The sequence below is a fragment of the Salmo salar genome, chromosome 09, assembly GCF_965601325.2.
Source record: "Salmo salar chromosome 09, fSalSal1, whole genome shotgun sequence".
Classification (NCBI taxonomy): domain Eukaryota; kingdom Metazoa; phylum Chordata; class Actinopteri; order Salmoniformes; family Salmonidae; genus Salmo; species Salmo salar.
This window is the reverse complement of record NC_138299.1, coordinates 41476409-41497980: the sequence shown is the minus strand read 5'-3', so window position 1 is coordinate 41497980 and position 21572 is coordinate 41476409. Positions and strand designations below refer to the sequence as shown.

General features: G+C 42.2%; 1 protein-coding gene across 2 annotated transcripts; it reads right to left on the bottom strand.

The window, feature by feature from the left end:
* Window positions 1-1517: 1517 nt before the first annotated feature.
* LOC100194689 (beta-taxilin) lies at window positions 1518-20394 on the bottom strand. Of its 2 annotated transcripts, none has more exons than XM_014211508.3 (10): window positions 20279-20394; window positions 18364-18604; window positions 17884-17975; window positions 11649-11819; window positions 9782-9976; window positions 6063-6182; window positions 5765-5839; window positions 5517-5609; window positions 2548-2643; window positions 1518-2236 (listed from the first exon to the last, which is right to left on the bottom strand). In XM_014211508.3, the coding sequence occupies exons 2-10, from the start codon at window positions 18593-18595 to the stop codon at window positions 1619-1621; spliced, it is 1692 nt and encodes a 563-aa protein (XP_014066983.2). In that variant the 5' UTR covers window positions 18596-18604; window positions 20279-20394; the 3' UTR covers window positions 1518-1618. The 2 variants fall into 2 exon arrangements, with proteins under 2 accessions (XP_014066983.2, XP_045579629.1); XM_045723673.1 differs by lacking the exon at window positions 20279-20394 and adding an exon at window positions 20210-20233.
* Window positions 20395-21572: the final 1178 nt, after the last annotated feature.

The following is a 21572-nucleotide window of genomic DNA, read 5'->3' as shown; positions in this document are numbered from 1 at the left end:
AGATTTCAAGGACTTTGAACGTTATGATGAAACTGGCTCTCATGAGGACCACAACAGGAAAGGAAGACCCAGAGTTACCTCTGCTGCAGAGGATAAGTTCATTAGAGTTACCAGCCTCAGAAATTGCAGCCCAAATAAATGCTTCACAGAGTTCAAGTAACAGACACATCTCAACATCAACTGTTCAGAGGAGACTACGTGAATCAGGCCTTTATGGTCAAATTGCTGCAAAGAAACCACTACTAAAGGACACCAATAAGAAGAAGATACTTGCTTGGGCCAAGAATCACGAGCAATGGATATTAGACTGGTGGAAATCTGTCCTTTGGTCTGATGAGTCCAAATTTGAGATTTTTGGTTCCAACCGTCATGTCTTTGTGAGAGGCAAAGTAGGTGAATGGATGATCTCCGCATGTGTGGTTCCCACCGTGAAGCATGGAGGAGGAGGTGTGATGGTGATTTATTTAGAATTCAAGGCACACTTAACCAGCATGGCTACCACAGCATTCTGCAACGATATGCCATCCCATCCGGTTTGCGCTTAGTGGGACTATCATTTGTTTTTCAACAGGACAATGATCCAACACACATCCAGGCTGTGTAAGGGCTATTTGACCAAGGAGAGTGATGGAGTGCTGCATCAGATGACTTGGCCTCCACAATCCCCTGACGTCAACCCAATTTTGAGATGGTTTGGGATGAGTTGGACCGCAGAATGAAGGAAAAGCAGCCAACAAGTGCTCAGCATATGTGAGAACTCCTTCAAGACTGTTGGAAAAGCATTCCAGGTGAAGCTGGTTGAGAGAATGCCAAGAGTGTGCAAAGCTGTTATCAAGGCAAAGGGTGGCTACTTTGAAGAATCTTAAATATAAAATATATTTTTATTTGTTTAACACTTTTTTGGTTTGTACTACATGATTCCATGTTGTTTCATAGTTTTGATGTCTTCACTATTATTCTACAATGTAGAAATCTTTTAAAATAAAGAAAAACACTTGAATGAGTCGGTGTGTCCAAACTTTTGACTGGTACTGTATATCAGCCTACTCCCAGCTGTATAAAGTCCTCAACAGCATTCCGCATTTCCTTACATCCAGAGAGCAATAACAGTAGATAATCTGTGTAACTTCTGTATGTGCTGTTCAAAGGTTAATATAATGTGATGAATGAGATAATGTTGATTATTACTAAATGCATTGGCTGTAATAAAGTTGATCTCACAAAGGTGTTTACATTCACAGTCAATGGTTCTCATTAGGAAAGGTAGCTATGCTAGATGCCTTACTGGTAGTTTCTCGTCCATAGTTCCTCAGCTTCCTTTTTCTTGTTCACAGAGAGGCTGGTGGTGAATAATAATCAATGTATTTTATTGTTTGGAAACATATTTGGTAATCATGTACAATAATAATAATTGAATCTATGTAGGCTAGAAGCTGCATCATCAGTGCCTGAAAGACTGGGCTTTAATTTAGTATCAGCACACAAGTGATTATAAATGATTTATGAATGGACAAGAGCACGTTTTTATTGTTTATTCTTAAAAATTCCATTCAAACAAGTTATGATCACATGGTTTCCATCTCTGATTGTAACCTACTGTAACTACACCAACCCTAGTCTAGTCAACTGACTCCATATCCCTATCTCTCTGCTCCTGGGCTTCGTCTTCTTCAGCTGCTGCGGCAGAAGAAGATGGGCTGGTGGTCTCCTCTGTCGTCTTGTCTCCGTTACACCTCTCTATGTGATTCTTCTCTGGGGCCTTGGTTGCCTCGTTACTGGCCACTGGGGCCTCAGTGTGTCCATGTGGCTCTGTGGTGGTCTCCTCCTCTTCCTGGTTGTCAAAGAACTCAGGCGGCACGACGTTGGAAAGGGTGAAGGACATTTGAATCTCCTGTAGACGGGCCTTCTGGGCCTTCAGGTCAGCCAGCTCTCTGGTCAGGGGGGTTGCAGGAGCGGGATTTTCAGTAGCAGGAGTTACGACTGCGGGGGTCTCTATAGGAACAGGGGTTTCAATAGCCCTGGGTTTTTCAGAGGGTGTCTCACTGGGCTTTTCAGTAGCAGGTACCTCTGGATTCTCCTTCTCTTTTGTCTCCGCTACACTGGTGGCAGCTGCTGGATTGGCTTCCTGGAGCTTATGAGAGAGACTGTTCCTCTCCTCCTGCAGTGCCCGGCACAGTTTCTCCAGCTTCTGAGTCTTCAAGGTGAACAGCTCAAACTCCTTCTCCTTCAAGGTTTTCTGAATGGGGTAAAAAGATACAGGGTGAGCTTTGTCTAGATAAATCATAGCCATCATAGCAAATGTCCTCCTATTCCCTATGTGGTGTCTATAGCCAATAGGGCTATGGTCAAGAGTAGTGCACTGCACCAGGGAATAGGGTGCCATTTGATATGCAGACACTATCTCCACCATGAGTCAAAGAAGAACTACAGTCATATTTAAGTCTTTGTTGCTTGTTTGTCTTTCATGTCTTTGATAGAGGGTGAATGTAAAAGCGCACTGAGTATTACAAAAAATGGATGAAACGTGTATGGTCTGTATGGTCTTACGTCTGTGAGCATATCGATAAGAGCCTTGTTGCAGCCCTCGAAACGGCTTTTCCATTGAATAGACTCTTTCTCCAGCTTCCTCATCTTCTTGGACATCTACAAGACCAAAAAAAAGACAGTTCAATTGAAAAGTAATCAACAAGGGGCTATGCGCTCTATGGAAAATAATGAACGACGTGGAAGGTGTGTTCCACGACACGCTTGCAGAGTTGAACCATCCTTCCACGGAGTTGCATTATTTTCCAGAGAACGCAGAGCCCAGAGTTGGTTATCCCTGTTATACAATGGCTATACTTGAACACATTTGCCGCTAGAAATGTGTTCATTTGCAGGTAGAAATCTGTTAAACATCAACTGAAGTAGATAGCAAGTTTACTAGATACGACAGTAACTGTTAGTTGCCTTGGTTACTGAACAAACAGACTTGCTAGTTTGGCTAACCAAACCATCTGTCCTAGCTTGCTATTATGAAAATCCAATTCAACAATACCAATGTTTTCAATTCGACTTTTGCTTTCAAAAGCAGCTCAAACATAGAACATGTAAGGATGAACTATAGCCATCTACCGTGCATTGTTTAAGCAATAAGGCACGAGGGGGTGTGGTATATAGGCCATAATACCACAAACCCCCGAGGTGCCTTATTACTATTATAAACTGGTTACCAACCTAATTAGAGAAGTAAAAATAAATGCTTTGTCATACCCGTGGTATGGTCTGATATACCACGGCTATCAGCCAATCAGCATTCATGGCTCGAACCACCCAGTTTATAAAGGGTATTATACAATGGGTGGGTCTAATCCCGAATGCTGTATGGTTAAAACTGCATTCCAGCATCTGGGTCTAACATGCTGACCAGACCACTCACATCACATGCATGTTGATTTTGTCCACCCACACCAGACGCGATCAGGACACGCAGGTTGAAATATCAAAACAAACTCTGAACCAACTATATTCATTTGGGGACAGGTCGAAAAGCATTAAACATGTATTGCAATTTAGCTAGCTAGCTTGCTGTTGCTAGCTCATTTGTTCTGGGATATAAACATTGGGTTGTAATTTCACCTGGGTTGTTATTTTACCTGAAATGCACAAGGTCCTCTACTCCGACAATTAATCCACAGATAAATGGATAAACCAAGTTTTTTTCTAGTAATCTCTAAAAACCAATGAGGAGATGGGAGAGGCGGGACTTGCAGCGCCTCAAGCGTCACAAATAGAACCCAGTTTTATTTTAGCGCCTGGCTACGCAGACGCACGTTGACGCGCGCGAGCAGTGTGAGTGCAATGATTGAATAACATGTATGTGTACATTTCTTTTGCAATGCGGGCTGTGTGGTCAGCATGTAAGGCACTACAGACCCAGATTAGATCCCAGGCTGTGTCGCAGCCGGCTGTGACCGGGAGACCCATGAGGCGGCGCACAATTGGCCCAGCGTCGTCCGGCTTAGGGGTGGGTTTGGCCTGCCAGGGTGTCCTTGTCCCATCGCGCTCTAGCGACTCCTTATGGTGAGCCTGGTGCATGCACACTGACTTCGGTCAACAACAGTTGTACGGTGTTTCCTCCAACACATTGGTGCAGGCTGGCTTACGGGTTTAGCGAGCTGTGTGTCAAGAAGCAGTGCGGCTTGGCAGGGTCATGTTTTGGAGGCTCTCGTGGCTCTCGACCTTTGCCTGTCCTGAGTTCGTAGGGGAGTTGCAGCGATGGCACAAGACTGTAACTACCAATTGGATATTTTTTTATTAAGAAAACACATTCCAGCCGGTGTCTATTCCACAACTTACCACCAGCTAAATCTATGATGTTAAAATGCCTATTTACTCTGTTCCATCTGACTGCATAATCCACTGTCTCATCTGCCCAGCCAGGCAATTTATAAACTTGATCTCAACTATAAAAAGCATCTAGACATTATCTCACATTTCTTTTAGACTAACATTTAGTTTTCAACTGCGGAAATTTGTATAAACCTTGCTTTCTGTCTCTCTGACTTTTGCAATATTGTTTCAATATTCAAATTCGATCTCCATCTGTCCCATAGTAATGAACGTGTCTGGACGAGACACACAGAAAGGCAGCGTTTCTCAGCCAGTCAAAATCATGAATCAGCTGCCATCATTTATGGGTATATACAAAGAAATGTCAATTGAAAAAAGGTAAAACAAAACAAAGTGCAGCTAGTTTGCAGTCTTTCCAGCTTCAGTTTGAAGTGATTGAGTTAGCTTTGTTGTTGGCTAGTGTGCAGATTTTCTATGCCAGCCGAAATCATGCCTCATTATCTCATTGTTATGGATGTACCCAAATAAATTTAACTAGAAAACAGCTTAAACAAATGCAAATGCAGCTACTTAGCTTTTTTTCTGGCTGCACTTTTTTACGTGACTGTAAGTAGCTAGCAAGCAAGGGATGAGAACGTTGCCAGCCAGTATGGCAATGTAACATTTAGAACGAACGACTGGGTCCCGTCCATAGATACAGAACAAAAAGACTGAACGACTGGGTCGCGTCTCTGGCGACCGAACCGATAGAACGAACGACCAGCCGGGTTTGGTAGCAACCCTACATTTGTGAGTCGGGACTATATCTTTTGGATGAAATAGTATGAATAAATTCATAAAAATAACGTTTTTAATGAAATATGTCAATTATTATTTGAATATGTTGGTAACCCGTTGTATAAAAGTGATAATGCCCTCGAAGCTGGTGTTTGGAAGATATATTGGCACGGTTTGTCTAACAACACCCATGCCAATATCCTCCAAACACCAGCTTCTCGGGCATTGTCACTTCAATAATGCAAGCTCTAGAATGCCCTTAGAGCCAATCAGATATTAGTATTCAACAATGCCATGGTATAAATAAATGGAATGTATTTGTGCCATGGCAACACCATTGATCTCATATAAGATTATACATAAGGTCATCACTATAGGTGATATACTGAGAGTAAGACTTTGGCTACCTTCTCCATGTCCTGTCTGAAGCTGGCGTACACTCCATTGCTCTTTGACACAGTCCCCTGGATTTCATCAAACTTTTCGGAGTACATGGAAATCTGGAGGGAGAAATTAGAAAGTTAAGTTTGTGCAGCAGTATGTAAAAGAGAGAGAGAGAGGGTAGGGGAGACAGACAGAGAGAGATAGAGGGGAGACAGAGTGGGAGAGAGAGAGAGGGAAGACAGACAGAGATAAAGAAACTGTCTCCATTTACCTGGGCCTGCATCCCTTCCTCTTGTTCTTTCAGAATCTGCACCTTCACCTGCGACCGTGCGGCCTTATTTATCAACTTCAAAAAATGTAAAATGAAAATATATCAGTTGTGAATTCTCTGCCTTGTCACTGAATAACATTTTTCCATTATGTTCTGTCATGTGTGTAGCTTATTCCAAGCACTGATCTTCAATAATAGACAGTATATGAATACACTGTATGTGATGAAACTCTTCTCATCGTCAGTCAATATGACCTGAAAATAAAATATTTTTAAATTGTGTAAGATGCTAACTTACGTGGTCTTTCTCTCGCTTGTGCTTCTCCTCTCCCTCTGCAATGATCATGTTTGCCTGTTCAAGTTTGGTTTCCAACAGCTTCTGCTGCAGGTCTCTATGTTTGAACACCTTTTCCAGGTTCTGTGAGGTAACAAGAGGTAGATTGGATCACTTTCACTGAAACAAACACTACACATTTTACACAACATTTCCACAGTAAAAGAGTAGCAAGGGCTGGTTTGTGTCATTGGTCTATTCCTAGTGGTAACATTCTTGCTTGAAAGGTGAACTTTGACATCAATAACCGAGCCAAGCTCATCAGACACTAACAATAATGAGAAATGAGACAAATGAACCACTGAGCATGTCCTTGACTCAAGGAGGAGCAAGCTTATATTGTCACACAGTGACCCCTATTGTTGCATGGGCCTGTTGTGTTCAATCATGATGGGTTTCTATATCAGTTGAGTATTGAATTGAATATAAGTGTGTGAAGTGTGTGTGATGTGAAGTGTGTGCGATGGAAGTTAGAAAGACACACAAAAGTTGTGTACAATTTAATACTAACATTGTAACATTTGTTTTACTTTAAAGCATCTTTGAGATTATCATTGTAATGAAAAACACTATTTAAAATACATGTGTGATTGTGTGTTAATAGACCAGTCAAAAGTCTGGGAACACCTACTCATTCAAGAGTTTTTCTTAATTTTTTTTACTATTTTCTACATTGTAGAATAATAATGAAGACATCAAAACTATGGAATCATGTAGTAACCAAAAAAGTGTTAAACAAATCAAAATATATATTTTTAATTAGATTCTTCAAAGTAGCCACCATTTGCCTTGATGACAGCTTTTCATACTCTTGGCATTCTCTCAACCAGCTTCATGAGGTAGTCACCTGGAATGCATTTCAATTAACAGGTGTGCCTTTTTAAGTTAATTTCTTTCCTTCTTAATGCAATGAGCCAATCACTTGTGTTGTGACAAGGTACGGGTGGTATAGAGAAGATAGCCCTATTTGGTAAAAGACCAAGTTCATATTATGGCAAGAACAGCTCAAATAAGCAAAGAGAAACGACAGTCCATCATTACTTGAAGACATGAAGGTCAGTCAATGCGGAAAATTTCAAGAACTTTGAAAGTTTCTTCAAGGGCAGTCGCAAAAATCATCAAGCGCTATGGTGAAACTGGCTCTAATGAGGACCGCCACAGGAAAGGAAGACCCAGAGTTACCTCTGCTGCAGAGGATAAGTTCATTAGAGTTAACTGCACCTCTGATTGCAGCCCAAATAAATGCTTTACAGAGTTGAAGTAGCAGACACATCTCAACATCAACTGTTCAGAGGAGAATGCGTGAATCAGGCCTTCATGGTTGAATTACTGCAAAGAAACCACTACTAAAGGACACCAATAAGAAGAAGATACTTGCTTGGGCCAAGAAACACAAGCAATGGACATTAGACCGGTTGAAATCTGTCCTTTGGTCTGATGAGTCCAAATTTGAGATTTTTGGTTCCAACCGTCATGTCTTTGTGAGACACAGAGTAGGTGAACAGATGATCTCCGCATGTGTGGTTCCCACCATGAAGCATGGAGGAGGAGGTGTGATGGTGTGGGGGTGCTTTGCTGGTGACACTGTCAGGGATCTTTTTAGAATTCAAGGCACACTTAACCAGCATGGCTACCACAGCATTCTGCATCGATACACCATTCCATCTGGTTTGCGCTTAACCTGTTAGGGCTAGGGGGCAGCATTGACACGGCTGGATAAAAAACATTCCCCGATTTAATCTGGTTACCACTCCTACCCAGTAACTAGAATATGCATATACTTATTACATATGGATAGAAAACACCCTAAATTTTCTAAAACTGTTTGAATGGTGTCTGTGAGTATAACAGAACTCAAATGGCAGGTCAAAACCTGAGAGATTCCTTTACAGGAAGTGGCCTGTCTGACCATTTGTTGAACTTCTTTTCCATCTCTATCATTTACTAAGGATCTCTGCTCTAACGTGACACTTCCCACGTCGTCCATAGGCGCTCAGAGCCCGGGAAAAAACAGAATGTCGTCATTCCAGCCCCAGGCTGAAACACATTATCGCCTTTCTCAAGTGGCCGATCAAGGGACACTGAGCTTATGCGCGTGACCCCGACCGCCCCCGCCTTTGGGATTTTTTCCTCTGTTTGCCGAAAAGGAGATTCCCTGTCGGAATATTATCGCTTTTCTACGAGAAAAGTGTCGTAAAAATTGATTTTAAACAGCGGTTGACATGCTTCGAAGTACGGTAATGGAATATTTAGAATTTTATTGTCACGAATTGCGCCATGCGCGCGACACTTCTTTACTATTTCGGATAGTGTCTGGAACGCACGAACAAAACGCCGCTATTCGGATATAACGATGGATTATTTTGGACCAAACCAACATTTGTTATTGAAGTAGCTGTCCTGGGTGTGCATTCTGACGAAGACAACAAAAGGTAATCAAACTTTTATAATAGTAAATATGATTATGGTGAGTGCTAAACTTGCCGGGTGTCTAAATAGCGAGCCCGTGATGCCTGGGCTATGTACTTAGAATATTGCAAAATGTGCTTTCACCAAAAAGCTATTTTAAAATCGGACATATCGAGTGCATAGAGGAGGTCTGTATCTATAATTCTTAAAATAATTGTTATGCTTTTTGTGAACGTTTATCGTGAGTAATTTAGTAAAATGTTAGCGAATTCCCCGGAAGTTTGCGGGGGGTATGCTAGTTCTGAACGTCACATGCTAATGTAAAAAGCTGGTTTTTGATATAAATATGAACTTGATTGAACAAAACATGCATGTATTGTATAACATAATGTCCTAGGGTTGTCATCTGATGAAGATCATCAAAGGTGAGTGCTGCATTTAGCTGTCTTCTGGGTTTTGGTGACATTATATGCTGGCTTGAAAAATGGGTGTCTGATTATTTCTGGCTTGGTACTCTGCTGACATAATCTAATGTTTTGCTTTCGTTGTAAAGCCTTTTTGAAATCGGACAGTGTGGTTAGATTAACGAGAATCTTGTCTTTAAATGGCTGTAAAATAGTCATATGTTTGAGAAATTGAAGTAATAGGATTTTTAAGGTTTTGAAAATCGCGCCACAGGATAGCCGTGGCTGTTACGTAGGTGGGACGAATTCGTCCCGCCTAGCCTAGAGAGGTTAATGGGACTATCATTTGTTTTTCAACAAGACAATGACCCAACACACCTCCAGGCTGTGTAGGGGCTATTTGACCAAGGAGAGTGATGGAGTGCTGCATCAGATGATCTGGCCTCCACAATCATGCGACCTCAACCCAATTGAGATGGTTTGGGATGAGTTGGACCACAGAATGAAGGAAAAGCAGCCAACCAGTGCTCAGCATATGTGGGAACTCCTTCAAGACTGTTGAAAAAGCATTCCTAATGAAGCTGGTTGAGAGAATGCCAAGAGTGTGCAAAGCTGTTTTCAAGGCAAAGGATTGCTACTTTGAAGAATCTAAAATCTAAAATATATTTTGATTTGTTTAACACTTTTTTGGTTACTACATGATTCCATATGTGTTATTTCATACTTTTGATGTCTTCACTATTATTCTATTATGTATAAAATTGTAAAAAATAAAGCAAAAACCTTGAACATTTGACTAATACTGTAACTAAACACATTCAGTTTAAACTGCACTATATGCTCCAGAGAGTTTGTAATAGGACTCCATACTGCCTCTCTTGCGTCGTATTGGGAGATGAGGCTCTTAAGTTTCTCTGCCAGGTCGGTGTTCTCCTGACACAGCTTGGTGTTGCGGGTACTGTGGTCCTCGATCTGGGCCTGGATGTCCGTCAGCGTGCTCTGGAAGTGAGTGGTGATATCCTTCCTCTTCAGGTCGTCCTCCCTACACCTCTGGAGGGTTTCCTCCTGAACAATCACAGAATACAGGATGATGCACCATTAGGGTTTGTCCCCAATGGCACCTTATTCCCTATGTATTGCACTACCTTTGACCAGGCTCTGGTCAAAAGTAGTGCACTACATAGGGAAAGTGTGCCATTTGGACTCCCAGACAATCTCATGTAAGGAGTGAATACACAGACAGTGTATTCACATACTAACCATACACCTGCCATATAATTTTAACTTAGTGAGGGCCACTGGTTGTTGCATCAGACCCGGGTCAAATAAATGTGTAAAAGTATTTGAGATGCGCTTGATTTAGCTTGGAGTTTGAACATTCAAGGCTAATCCATTGGTTCCATTTTAAAGGGCAAAGTAAATCAATAGCAGTTCAGGTATTTCAAAGTAGTATTTGATACAATTCTGGTTGGCGGTACTAGTGAGAGGAGAGCCTCACCTTGGACATGTTACACAGAGTGTTATGGGTACTGAGGCACACTATATGTACAAAAGTATGTGGACACGCCTTGAAATTAGTGGATTTGGCTATTTCAGCCCCAACCGTTGTTGACAGGTGTATAAAATCGAGCACACAGCCATGTGATCTCTATAGACAAACATTGGCAGTAGAATGGACTTACTGAAGAGCTCAGTGACTTTCAATGTGGCACTGTTATAGAATGCCACCTTTCCAACAAGTCAGGTTGGTCAAATTTCAGCCCTGCTAGAGCTGCCCCGGTCAACTGTAAGTCCTGTTATTGTGAAGTGGAAACGCCTAGGAGCAACAACGGCTCAGCCGCGAAGTAGTAGGCCACACAAGCTCACAGAACGGGCCGCCGAGTACTGAAGCATGTAGCTCATAAAAATTGTCTGTCTTCGGATGAAACACTCCCGACCGTATTCCAAACTGCCTCTGGAAGCAACATCAGCACAAGAACTGTTTGTCGGGAGCTTCATGAAATGGGTTTCCATTGCCGAGCAGCCACACACAAGCCTAAGATCACCATGAGCAATGCCAAGCATTGGCTGGAGTGGTGTAAAGCTCGCCGCCATTGGACTCTGGAGCAGTGGAAACAAGTTCTCTGGATTGATGAATCACGCTTCACAATCTGGCAGTCCGACGGACAAATCTGGGCTTGGCAGATCCCAGGAGAATAATGGTCTGGGGCTGTTTTTCATGGTTTGGCCTAGGCCCCTTAGTTCCAGTGATGGGTAATCTTAACATTACAGCATACAATGACATTCTAGACGATTCTGTGCTTGCAACTTTGTGGCAACAGTTTGGAGAAGGCCCTTTCCTGTTTCAGCATAACAAACCACAAAGCGAGGTCCATGCAGAAATGATTTGTCGAGATCGGTGTGGAAGAACTTGACTGGTCTGCACAGAGCCCTGACCTCAACCTTATCGAACACCTTTGGGATGAATTGGAACTGCGAGCTAGGCCTAATCGCCCAACATCAGTGCCCAACCTCACTCATTTTCTTGTGGCTGAATGGAAGCAAGTCCCAGCAGCAATGTTCCAACATCTAGTAGAAAGCCTTCCCAGAATAGTGGAGGCTGTCATAGCAGCAAAGGCAGGACCAACTCCATATTAATGCCCATGATTTTGGAAGGAGATGTTCGACGAGCAGGTGTCCACATACTTTTGTAGTGTAGTGTCATGTAGTGTAAATCATGCTACAATGAGAGGCTCACCTTGAGGGTCTTGTTGTGTCTCTGCAGCTCCCTACACAGGGACTCCAACTTGCTGCGGGCCAGAACAGCCCTGCTGTGTTCACTCTGGAGCTGGTCCTTCTCTTTCATCACCTGGAGAAGCTTCTTCTGCAGAAACTTCAGCTGCTTCTGGTCACCCCGGTGTTCATCCAGCTACACACACACACACACACACACACACACACACACACACACACACACACACACACACACACACACACACACACACACACACACATACATCATTTTTCCTCTTCACAAACAAAACAAATCTATGTAGTATAAAGTGCATTCAGAAAGTATTCAGACCCCTTAACTTTTTCCACACTTTGTTACATTATAGCCTTTTTTTTCTCATCAATCTACACACAATTCCCCATAATGCAAATAAAAAACAGAAATAACTTTTTTACATAAGTATTCAGACCCTTTGGTAAAAAAATCGAAATTGAGCTCAGGTGCATCCTGTTTCCATTGATCATCCTTGAGATGTTTCTACAACTTGATTTGAATCCACCTGTGGTAAATTCAATTGATTGGACATGATTTGGAAAGATGATTTGGAAAGGCACACACCTGTTTATATAATATCCCACAGTTGAAAATGCACGTCAGAGCAAAAACCAAGCCATGAGGTCGAATGAATTGTCCGTAGAGCTCCGAGTCAGGATTGTGTCAAGGCACAGATCTGGGGAAGGGTACCAAAACATTTCTGCAGCATTGAAGGTCCCCAAAAACACAGTGGCCTCCATCATTCTTAAATGGAAGAAATTTGGAACCACCAAGACTCTACCTATAGCTGGCCGCCTGGCCAAACTGAGCAATCGGGGGAGAAGGGCCTTGGTCAGGGAGGTGACCAAGAACCTGACCGTCACTCTGTCAGAGCTCTAGAGTTCCTCTGTGGAGATGGGAGAACCTTCCAGAAGGACAACCATCTCTGCATCACTCCACCAATCAGGCATTTAGGGTAGAGTGGCCAGATGGAAGCCACTCCTTAGTAAAAGGCACATGACAGCCTGCTTGGAGTTTGCCAAAAGGCACCTAAAGGTCTCTCAGACCATGAGAAACAAGATTCTCTGGTCTGATGAAACCAAATTGAACTCTTTGGCTTGAGTGCCAAGCGTCATGTCTGGAGGAAACCTGGCACCATCCCTACGGTGAAGCATGCTGGTAGCAGCATCATGCTGTGGGGATGTTTTTCAGTTGCAGGGACTGGGAGACTAGTCAAGAGCGAGGGAAAGATGAATGGAGCAAAGAGATCCTTGATGAAAACCTGTTCCAGAGCGCTCAGGACCTCAGACTGGGGCAAAGGTTCACCTTCCAACAGGACAACGACCCTAAGCACACAGCCAAGACAATGCAGGAGTGGCTTCAGGACAAGTCTCTGAATGTCCTTGAGTGGCCCAGACAGAGCCCGGACTTGAATCCGATCTAACGTCTCTGGAGAAACCTGAAAATAGCTGTGAAAAAGGGGTACATTTTATTTTATTTTTTTAAATAAAGAAGTAAGAAAATAGCTGTACAGTGATGCTCCCCATCCAACCTGGCAGAGCCTGAGAGGATCTGTAGAGAAGAATGGCAGAAACTCTTCAAATACAGTTGTGCCAAGCTTGTAGCGTCATACCCAAGAAGACTTGAGGCTGTAATTGCTGCCAAAGGTGCTTCAACAAAGTACTGAGTAAAGGGTCTGAATACTCATGTAAATGTGATATTTTGTTTATTTTTTTGCAAAAATGTCTAAAAACCTGTTTTCGCTTTGTCATTGTGGGGTATTGTGTGTAGATTGATGAGGGGAACAAATATTTAATCCATTTTACAATAAGTCTGTAACGTTACAAAATGTGTAAAAAGTCAAGTGGTCTGAATACTTTCTGAATGCACTGTATGTCTAGACCAGAGATGGCACCCCTTTTGAAAACCCTCGGATTAAATGTTTTATTTATTTGGAACTCTGTCGGGGTCTCTGCTTAGTGTTGCGAAATATAATAGTAGAATACACAAGGTGCAATTTCGAAATGTTGTTGTGCATCAGCAGTTCTCTCTTGTTATGTCAGTTACTGGTAGTCACTCAATTAGCCTATGTCAGCTAGCATTTTTTAGATTAGTACGTTAGTCTAGCGGCAAGCTATCTAAATTTGGTAATCCCGGTTGAATTACCACTTTATTACCACCCACTTTATTAGTCAGTCTCACTCAGGTATCACACTAAGAACTACAAACATTTCTCTCCACTGTCATGACGTGCCCTGTGGGAAGGATCATAGCCCTCTCTCTCTCTCTCTCCCTCTCTCTCTCTCTCCCTCTCTCTCTCTCTCTCTCTCTCTCCCTCTCTCTCTCTCTCGCCACAGTTTTGTGACTGGTCATAAATACTGGGTAGAAACTACCATGCAGTATTCAGAGAGAGAGAACAAAATACTTCACTTGGCCAAACTCCTAAATCTTCAAAAGGGGAGAATTTAAAAATATTTCTACTTTGGGAATGGTCCGTGGACACTTAAGGGACAGTCATGTTGAGTGTGTTTCATTTGGTGATCTCAAGAAGGACAGGAAACACACATAACGGTATCTCTTAAAGTGTACATTTCCCAGCAGTCAGGTTTACATCTAAATATTGTGAAACGTATGTGATTAAAGATTAAACTATTTGTGAAAAGATGTAATGTGATGTTAACCTTCTAAATGAGAGTATGGGTTTTTCATGTAAAGTTAATCAAACCAATGGTCATGCCCACGTGAGCATAGACATTACGTCGGCGTCATGGAACCGCCCTTTTCTACTGAAACGTATAAAACCCACTCCTGATGAAATTCACACCAGACCACGCAAACCCCGGTGTAAGCTAAGGTTGCAGATGGTTGAATTTCTAAGACCAAAACATGCCGGGTGACGCTGGTGTGTGAAGTGGTTTAAACTGCAACTCTACCAAAGGACAAGACTATACCACGTGGAGCATTGGCTACACGACTGGAAATGGTTCAACTCTGAGACTATCGATCCCTACAGAATAAAGCAAATCTTAGACGTATAATTACTAGTCTACAGCTAGAAATTATGTAAGTCTAGAACGAGAATACTGACAACCGCCGAAGCATCTATCTATGAGAACATTTCTGAATGGTACTCTGAAGTAGCCATTCTAACCATCTACAACCACAAAAGACTTTGTGACTTGAATGAAAGTTAACCAGAGACTCTGATGAACCCTACAGGATGATCGAGGATTCCAACAGATTCCAACAACAACATTCTGGGTGTAAATATATATACATTGCAATTTCTTTTCGAATGAGCGGTCGTTCATGTAAAGTATTAGCAATTTCTATGAGTGTAGTAATCCTCTATGAATTTCCCGCTCCTGAACTGCCACACCCCTTTTCTTTGTCTACCAAGCCGTCATATCGGTTTCGTCCTCTAGGAACTTTTCTTTGTCTACCAAGCCGTCACATCGGTTTCATCCTCTAGGGACTTTTCTTTGTCTACCAAGCCATCACATCGGTTTCATCCTCTAGGGACTTTTCTTTGTCTACCAAGCCGTCACATCGGTTTCGTCCTCTAGGGACTTTTCTTTGTCTACCAAGCCGTCACATCGGTTTCATCCTCTAGGGACTTTTCTTTGTCTACCAAGCCGTCACATCGGTTTCATCCTCTAGGAACTTTTCTTTGTCTACCAAGCCGTCACATCGGTTTCATCCTTTAGGGACTTTTCTTTGTCTACCAAGCCGTCACATCGGTTTCATCCTCTAGGGACTTTTCTTTGTCTACCAAGCCGTCATATCGGTTTCATCCTCTAGGGACTTTTCTTTGTCTACCAAGCCGTCACATCGGTTTCATCCTCTAGGGACTTTTCGTTGTCTACCAAGCCGTCACATCGGTTTCATCCTCTAGGGACTTTTCTTTGTCTACCAAGCCGTCATATCGGTTTCATCCTCTAGGGACTTTTCTTTGTCTACCAAGCCGTCACATCAGTTTCATCCTCTAGGGACTTTTCTTTGTCTACCAAGCCGTCACATCGGTTTCATCCTCTAGGGACTTTTCTTTGTCTACCAAGCCGTCATATCAGTTTCATCCTCTAGGGACTTTTCTTTGTCTACCAAGCCGTCACATCGGTTTCATCCTCTAGGGACTTTTCTTTGTCTACCAAGCCGTCACATCGGTTTCATCTTCTAGGGACTTTTCTTTGTCTACCAAGCCGTCACATCGGTTTCATCCTCTAGGGACTTTTCTTTGTCTACCAAGCCGTCATATCGGTTTCATCCTCTAGGGACTTTTCTTTGTCTACCAAGCCGTCACATCGGTTTCATCCTCTAGGGACTTTTCTTTGTCTACCAAGCCGTCACATCGGTTCCATCTTCTAGGGACTTTTCTTTGTCTACCAAGCCGTCACATCGGTTTCATCCTCTAGGGACTTTTCTTTGTCTACCAAGCCGTCATATCGGTTTCATCCTCTAGGAACTTTTCTTTGTCTACCAAGCCGTCACATCGGTTTCATCCTCTAGGGACTTTTCTTTGTCTACCAAGCCGTCACATCGGTTTCATCCTCTAGGGACTTTTCTTTGTCTACCAAGCCGTCATATCGGTTTCATCTTCTAGGGACTTTTCTTTGTATCATGTAGGAACCCAATGTATGAACTGATTGTGTGTGTTTTCATGTGTTTCTGTGATTTGATTAGTTAATTAGTAAACAAATAATTAAGCCAATTTGTATATCGCTGATTCATAATTTAAGATAGGGTTCATGCAGATAACCAAGAATTTTATGACATTTGGAATGAGACTGACGGAAGGTAAAGATTAATAATCATTCATAGAAGACTGTACTCGATAAGATATGAAAATATCTGAACAGTCGATTCGGGAAATAGAGAGTGTAAATTGATTTGATAAAATAACAGTCTTCACGTTTAATGATAGTAAAGACACAACACCACCCTATGGCAAAATGTGCAGAATTGCAGGAAATGTGTTGTAAAACAGCAGATCTTCCTCTCCATCCCATGATAAAACGAGTAGAATTGTATGAAATTAGTTATAAAATTGCAAAATCTTCTCTCTGCCCATGGCAAAATGTGTAGAATTTCAGCAAGCTCACTATTAAGCTGCAACATTTTCTCTATGACCCATGGCAAAATGTGCAGAATTTCAGCAAACTCACTTTAAAACCGCAACATTTTCTCTATGCCCCATGGCAAAATGTGTAGAATTGCACAATATAAACTCTACTTGTGGGTACGCAGACCCGCGAGCAACTGAGGCCCCTCATGATGAGTTTTGAAGTTTTGTGGCCCCCACCCCCATCAAAGTTGCCTATGACTGGTCTAGACCAATGATATGGAACTGGTTGGCAGCCTGTTAGATACATGCATCTATGCTTCACTACAAATAATATTAAATATATTTAGAAGGAAAGGATCATGGAAAAGTACATGGACAAAGATCATGTCTAGTTCCCTTCTACACGCCACAGCACCCTACCTCTGGGGCATGGATCAATACTACCTCTGGGGCATGGATCAACACTACCTCTGGGGCATGGATCAACACTACCTCTGGGGCATGGATCAACACTACCTCTGGGGCATGGATCAACACTACATCTGGGGCATGGATCAACACTACCTCTGGGAAGTGGTGTAAAGTACTTAGGTAAACATACTTTAAAGTACTACTTCAGTCGTTTTTTTGGGTATCTGTACTTTACTATTTATATTTTTTAGAACTTTTACTTTTTGACAAATTGTGTACTTTTTCCTCAATACATTTTCCCTGACACCCCAAAGGAAAATGGTCTAATTCACACACTTATCAAGAGAACATCCCTGGTCATCCCTACTGCCTCTGATCTGTCGGACTCACTAAACACATGCTTCGTTTGTAAATGATGTCTGAGTGTTTCAACTGGCTATCCATAAATTAAAAAACAACAAGAAAATGGTGCCATCTGGTTTGCTTAACATAAGGAACTTGAAATGATTTATACTTTTATTTTTACTTTTGATACGCATGTATATTTTAGCAATTACATTTACTTTTGATACTTAAGTATATTTAAAACCAAATACTTTTAGACTTTTACTCAAGTAGTATTTTACTAGGTGACTTTCACTTTTACTTGAGTAATTTTCTATTAAGGTATCTTTACTTTTACTCAAGTATGACAATTGGGTACTTTTTCCATCAGCACTAACTCTGAGGCATGGATCAGCATGCTCCGCTCACCAGCTCAGCATGTTTCTTGATGATGGCCTCCAGTTTCTGCTCTGGAGTGCCGAGCTTGTTCAAACTCTGCATCAATAGCATGGCCTCTTTACCTGAATAGAGATCATGTTATAGTACAGTTAATAACACAAAAACTATTGATACACTGTAACGCTACACCTATTGATACACTGTAACACAAAAACTATTGATACACTGTAACACTACAACTATTGATACACTGTAACACTACAACTATTGATACACTGTAACACTACAATTATTGATACACTGTAACACTACAACTATTGATACACTGTAACACTACAACTATTGATACACTGTAACACAAAAACTATTGATACACTGTAACACAAAAACTATTGATACACTGTAACACTACACCTATTGATACACTGTAACACAACAACTATTGATACACTGTAACACTACAACTATTGATGCTGAATAGAACCAAAGAAGAAGAAGAAAATAACCCACCAAGACTTTTGAGCATCTTCTTCTCCAGTTTCTGGTCCTTGGCGGAGCTCTTCTTAGTGACCTGCTCCTTCAGCGCCTCGTCTTCCACCTCCTCCTGCTCTGTGGGCTCTTCACTGGCCTCCTGGTAGGTACTGATGATGTCCTCTAGCTGCTTGCTCAGGTCCTCTGTCAAGTCCACCTGACCCTGACCCTGGGCTGGCTCCTCCTGGCCACTCACCTGACAAGTCTCCATTCTGATAGACTAGCAACGAGAGAGAATGATACAGCATATAATTAGAATGACTAAAACGAATGTGGTTATATTCTAGTTCAGTGTTTCCATGAAAGATGGTCATTAATGAGACAAAACCTAGAGACTATGCGCTATTACACACGCTCACAATGCAAATCCCCCGACTGGTTCCTCATGCTCAGGTAATAAAAGCAATAAAATATGCTGAGTGTACCAAGCATTGGGAACACCTTCCTAATATTGAGTTGCACTCCCCTTTTGCCCTCAGAACAGCCTTAACTAGTTGGGCATGGACTCTCCAAGGTGTCAAAAAGGTTCCACAGGGATGCTGGCCCATGTTGACTCCAATGCTTCCCACATTTGAGTCAAGTTGGCTGGATGTCCTTTGGGTGGAGGACCATTCCAGATACACACGGGAAACGGGTGAGCGTGAAAAACCCATCAGCATTGCAGCCCTTGACACACTCAAACAGGTGCGCCTGGCACCTACTACCATACCCTGTTCAAAGGCATTCACCCTCTGAATGGCACACATGCACAATCCATGTCTCAATTGTCTCAAGGCTTAAAAATCGTTCTTTAACTTGTCTCCTCCACTTCATCTACACTGATTGAAGTGGATTTAACAAGTGACATCAATAAGGGATCATAGCTTTCACCTTGATTCTCCTGGTCAGTCTGTCATAGAAAGAGCAGGTGTTCCTAATGTTTTGTCCACTCAGTGTATACTAATATACTTCTACTATTATACTACTGTATAAGGGGAAAACATTCAAGCCAAGGTCAATCCAAACTTCAACAGAATAGCTTTAACATAATCTTTTCCAATATTATTAAAACTGTTTTCTCTTGATTTGTATCTATTTAATGAGCCTAAATGACATAGTCAATCAGATTCACAACTTATAATATATCAACTGAAGTCTGGTGGTAGAGCTTGACTGTGGCCTGTTTATGTGCATATAATTAGTCTGCTGCCTGGGTGCAAAGCCTCTACTCATTCTCCACTTCCCGCTGCTCAGTGCTTTCACAGGCAGAGCTGAGTTGTCAGAGCACTTGCCACCTGTTCTGGGCACACATGCTATTTTAGGAACTTCTTAATATGGTCATGTTATTTATTTATTTCAAAACCTCACTTTTGTTGGTGTAAATGGTAGTAGTATATGGATTGATGAAACTAATACCAGCACTTGAAATACCCAGAACAGTGACTATACAACAGAGCTGGAGTTGCATTTTACCCAGAAGAAGTAACACATCTATTTTAATTGTAATACTATATTCCACAGCCTCTTGTCTAAAAATGGGACACTTTTGCATGTGTATGTATTTCTAATGAATCTTTCAGATAGAGCAGTGTGATAGGACATCGACCTCCAAGCAGCCTGCCTAATCCATTCCAAGAAAGACTTTTGGAACCAAACACTAATTTGATACAATATTGTAATTGACAAGTTCACATAAAAATGTCGAAGAAAAAGTGGTCCACCGTAACACAAACTGTACACTACTTCACGAATATTACAAATCTGTTACCCATTCCAAAAACAATAGCTTATCCAAAATACTTTCAAACAATCCCTACAATGCCACAAGAAGACAGGAAACATATACCCATGAAAATATTTCTGTCTACATCACCCCAAACACAAAACGGATACGAGATACTGAACTGATTCTTACCAGAAGGTCCTGGGTATATGAGAAAGAAAAGGAGAAGTGAGAAGGAGGAAAAGAGCGAGAGAGGGTGGGGGGTGGGGGGTCTTGCCCACATATAGAACAGCTGTGATAAGACCTCAAAATAAACCCCAGGGACACAACTGACACAAACACAGAGAGAGAGACAGGGGAACATACTGACACCAATAGTGAGATAGACAGGGGAACATACTGACACCAATAGAGAGAGAGACAGGGGAACAAACTGACACCAATAGAGAGAGAGACAGGGGAACATACTGACACCAATAGAGAGAGAGACAGGGGAACAAACTGACACCAATAGAGAGAGAGACAGGGGAACATACTGACACCAATAGAGAGAGAGACAGGGGAACATACTGACACCAATAGAGAGAGAGACAGGGGAACATACTGACACCAATAGAGAGAGAGACAGGGGAACATACTGACACCAATAGAGAGAGAGACAGGGGAACATACTGACACCAGTAGAGAGAGAGACAGGGAAACATACTGACACCAGTAGAGAGAGAGACAGGGGAACATACTGACACCAATAGAGAGAGAGAGAGACAGTAGAACATACTGATACCAATAGAGAGAGAGACAGGTGAACATACTGACACCAAAAGAGAGAGAGAGACAGGGGAACATACTGACACCAATAGAGAGAGAGAGACAGGGGCACCTACTGACACCAATAGTGAGAGAGAGAGACAGGGGCACCTACTGACACCAATAGTGAGAGAGAGAGACAGGGGAACCTACTGACACCAATAGAGAGAGAGAGACAGGGGAACATACTGACACCAAAAGAGAGAGAGAGACAGGGGAACATACTGACACCAATAGTGAGAGAGAGAGACAGGGGCACCTACTGACACCAATAGTGAGAGAGAGAGACAGGGGAACCTACTGACACCAATAGTGAGAGAGAGAGACAGGGGAACCTACTGACACCAATAGAGAGAGAGAGACGGGGGAACATACTGACACCAATAGAGAGAGAGAGACAGGAGAACATACTGATACCAATAGAGAGAGAGACAGGTGAACATACTGACACCAAAAGAGAGAGAGAGACAGGGGAACCTACTGACACCAATAGAGAGAGAGAGACGGGGGAACATACTGATACCAATAGAGAGAGAGACAGGTGAACATACTGACACCAAAAGAGAGAGAGAGACAGGGGAACCTACTGACACCAATAGAGAGAGAGAGACGGGGGAACATACTGACACCAATAGAGAGAGAGAGACAGGAGAACATACTGATACCAATAGAGAGAGAG